The 4,204-nt window shown below is 37.1% G+C and overlaps 1 protein-coding gene across 1 annotated transcript; it reads right to left on the bottom strand.

The window, feature by feature from the left end:
- Window positions 1-1,085: 1,085 nt before the first annotated feature.
- LOC110464193 (NUAK family SNF1-like kinase 2) lies at window positions 1,086-2,968 on the bottom strand. The gene has a single exon (XM_021519277.1). The coding sequence runs from the start codon at window positions 2,156-2,158 to the stop codon at window positions 1,202-1,204; it is 957 nt and encodes a 318-aa protein (XP_021374952.1). The 5' UTR covers window positions 2,159-2,968; the 3' UTR covers window positions 1,086-1,201.
- Window positions 2,969-4,204: the final 1,236 nt, after the last annotated feature.

The raw sequence follows: 4,204 nt of genomic DNA, 5'->3' as shown, positions 1-4,204 counted from the left end.
GGTTCTGAGGGGGTGAATGTGAGCTGTTCATCAACCACAAACAACATTATATATAGTTTTACGATCTAACACAGTAACAGACGACATACGTTATTTTTCAGACACTTGGTACCTCGTATATCAGCCAAGCTTTCTGGTTAGAGAGGTGCTGCCGAGACATAGGTATTTTGTGAAGTTAATATGTCTTGGTCTGCTCATGACCTAGCTAAAGTAACAAACAATAAACAAATAAACATGTTGACCATGTACCGCCGACTTCCCCCATTGTTCTCGTTGGTAACTATCCCTTGACCCGTATTTATGAAACCGTTTTAATGCTCAAGCATGGGTTTTGTGCTCAAGTCGAAATTCTTGTTATAAATCAATAAAAATATCTTATTTTGTCAATGATTTTACAAATAATTGAAGAGACTTAAGGCCACAACCTGTTTTCAATGTTTACTTTTAACTATTGGATCGCTGGACATGGTTTTAGCGAGCTGCAAAAATTTTGGTTTGAGCACAGAATCCGTGCTTGAGCATGAGAACGGTTTCGTGAATAAGGGCCCTGGTTTGTACGGTAACTAAAGCAGTAGTTTCATATACAGTTCGAGGGGAACTCCAATGTTAAGTATGCATGTAACTTCAGGATATATGACATGATTATATGAAACAAATTTCCTTTAAGAAAAAAAAGTTCTAAACTAAGAAATCGCTTGAATATATTCATGAAAGGTGATTTAGACTTGTTTACTAAATGACACAATTTGAATACTTATATTTATAGCCTACATTTAGTTCTGATGTATTAGATAACGCCCATGAACAGTTCTCAGGGGAATAACTTGATCACAAATCACAAGTTTTGTGAGTAAAGTAGCGCTTGCATATATCCTTTAAGTGCTTAATAAATTCCGCGATGACGTAAAATTGCACGTTCACAGCAGTTGAAACTTTTCATCTGATCGATTTTCTCATGAAAAAACCCCCACCTCTTTTTATTCCCTCCAGGCAGTTTCGTGTGTGTTCATTTCTAGCTAATATATGAAACAATATATATTAAAAAATAAGATCGTACAAAATTCAGGAATTTAAACTAAAGTAAATAATATTTCATGATTTATTTCAAGCTAAAGCAAAAGCTTCATAAAAAAAGAAATAACATCTAAAATACATTGATATGTAGAATATGTAAATGACCCGCAATGCATGCTGGGATACTTTATACCTGTCTTAAAGCGCTTCCACATGCTACCATTCCATTTACAATATCATGTGACGGCCTGGTGGCCATTTTGGTTTCAGAATAGTCTGACATAGCTTCTACCATTCCACACACAAGGTCACGTGACGGTCTGATGGCCATTTTGGCCTCGGAATGGTCTTGCATAGTTCCTAGAAGAAGTGTCCCAATTGAAGTTCTTTCTTCAGGTAAACATTTTAAAAGATTTTTAATGTACTCGAATATATTTTTCTCTGTTCTGGAAAATGAAGTGGAGTCTATACTACAAAGTAATGCTGCCACCTCTTCGGAATCTTGAAGCACAGTCTCCGCAGTTCCGTGAAGTAAGACTTTCCCAAACAGGAGATAATACAGTAACATTCCCGTACTCCACAAATCTGCCATTAAAGCATTATAAGGCACTTCCTTTAAAACTTCAGGAGCTAAATACGGTACGTTTCCAAGGTAATCTTCACACATGACCTCTTCACCTTTACTTGACACCGCACAAACAGCAAGACCAAAGTCGGCCAATTTGATAACGTGATCCGCAGTTACTAAAACGTTGCTGGGGGTCAGGTCTCGATGTGCAATCCCACACGAATGACAAAAATCGATCGCTTTTAAAATCTGCACACCGAATCTTCTCAGGAATATGCCCTTCATTGGGAAGCGTTCTCGTAAATAATTTTCCAAATTTCCATTTTCGGCATATTCCAGAATTAAATTAACCGTATTAGAACCGATGTAAACGTCCTTTAACCCGATAATATGGTCGTGTTTAAGCTTTGTAAGGCACTCAATTTCTCCAACAATGTACTCGTCTTTAAGAAGGTTTCCTCTGTATTCTATTTGCTTCAATGCAAACACGATCCCTCCATTCAAACTCTGTAAAGTGAAAATATCACCGAAGCTTCCCTCATCAATCTTTTCCAAAATTTTATATTTGGCTTCCATCTTGAGAAAGAAAATCAAAATTTAAAATGTTCCGCTTCTGATTCTCATTCGTTGGTATCTTTCCTTTCAATATCCACTGACCGTCAAAATAGTGTAACTTCAAAACTCAAACTGCCAATTTTCCATTCTGCCAGATTGCCCAAACGTACGCCAGAACATCTGAATATTGTTAAGACTTCCAAAGATTAGTTGGTCCAGTCTGTCATCAGTTTCTTAAAAAGTGTATATAAAAGAAAAATCTGGTTTATATCCATCTCATACACAGAGGAGGGTAATCCATTACTAATGTTTAAAATCTGTTCTAGATTAAAAACCTTAACGCACGCAATAACTTCACCAATGAAAATGTCGGGTAGGTTTGTGTTGCCGACAAACTTCCGCTTCACTCCTCCAAAATTTTTTCGTGTATTTATCCGTTATATTTTTTTTATAAAACCACAATTCATTTCACTAATCACGATTAATTATGATAACATAGCACGCACTTTAATCCAATTCTGATACAACCATGTTGTTTTTATGTGAAGAAACTCTCCAATATAACTCGCGAGAATCACATTTCTGTGCTAGTTACAAGCTGAACAATACACACGAAAACTTTATGTGTAAATATTCCTGTTGTTCCAGCTGGTTCAATATTCCAACTATTTCCCGTTTTCTTCCATTATCCTATTACAGATATGTATATGTTCCTAATTACACTACATTAGAGGTCCGGAGTTGCACTATATACAGCCAAAGCGCTAGCTCTATGTAGACATGTATAGTTTCCTCCCATGCAAATGTATAGGTATGTACGAGTGTATTGTAACTGCCTCTGGCAAAGCTGTGGGCACAGGATCTTTATACGAAAGGTGCAGTAATTCGGATAACATCTAAGACTCCTGATTGGCGGACGCTCCATGTTAAATGGCAGTAGACATATATCAAGTTTCTTGTAAACAAAACTCGACAACTTTTATCAGATAAAATTCCAGTGCTCAGAAATCTTTCTAATTAGCACACAAAAAAATCGGGTAAAAACTGGTAACAAAACCGCAGCCTCCAAAAAATACAAACAAAGTTGGAATTCAAATCACCAAATGTTGTCTGGAAAAAGATCATTTCATGCATCGTAAACTTTGGGGTTTCTATATCGGTTCAGCAACGAACAGTTAATCTTTATTTATAGACTTACTTTCGTTTTGAGATAATTTTCCTGCAGTCAGCGTGGCTGACATATTTTACGTAATGCGTTGCCAATTTATTACCGAGATGGCCCGATCAGATTATTTTTATCATGTATATTTGAAAATGTTCATGTCATGGGTAAACTTGATTTCCTAAGATTGATGACGGGACGCTTATATCGTTGGGCGGCGAGCCATGTACCGTTTCCTGCCACTCAACATGTCAGTTTCGTGATAATTAACGACCAAGCACTTCAAATTTTACTTCATACTCAATTTCTTTACAAAACATAGCACTTTTATTTGAATTTAATATATTGAAGAAATTAAGAATATTCAAGATAGACCTAATGCACCAAGCACAATAATAACGTAATGTAACCTAACACAGAAGAATTATCCTGATATATTTTGATAAATAACCAAAATACATGTAAATTGCTTTTTCCTGGTTTCTGATGTAACACCTCAGGGAATTGCCTGCCCCCGGGTTAGCTACATACACTTGTTAAAGTTTACATATGTTCGTATGTCCATGATTATTTACACCCCTGCAGGTGGGGGACCGGGAAAAGAATACACCTGCTGTTACCCATTGCATGTATCGTAGGAGGCAACTAATGAGGGAACCCCTGCATAATTGGGGATTTGCTTTGGTGTTCTCTCTTTGGGGACACAAAAGCGACCAAAATAACTCTGCTGCACCCATTGCAATATTTGGGATCTTTATCTTTCGTTCTACTTCTAATTACCTTTTATTTCCTAGCGCCTTGCTTGGCAACACCTCACTTTTGGCCTTAATATTGAGCGTTCGCCCAGATGAGGAAGGCAATGGGTTCTGTCCCCAGGCCGGTACATACCAAAGTCCATAAAATGG

The sequence above is a fragment of the Mizuhopecten yessoensis genome, unplaced genomic scaffold, assembly GCF_002113885.1.
Source record: "Mizuhopecten yessoensis strain PY_sf001 unplaced genomic scaffold, ASM211388v2 scaffold10971, whole genome shotgun sequence".
NCBI lineage: Eukaryota > Metazoa > Mollusca > Bivalvia > Pectinida > Pectinidae > Mizuhopecten > Mizuhopecten yessoensis.
The sequence above is the reverse complement of the archived record's forward strand: the minus strand, read 5'-3'. Positions and strand labels throughout refer to the sequence as shown.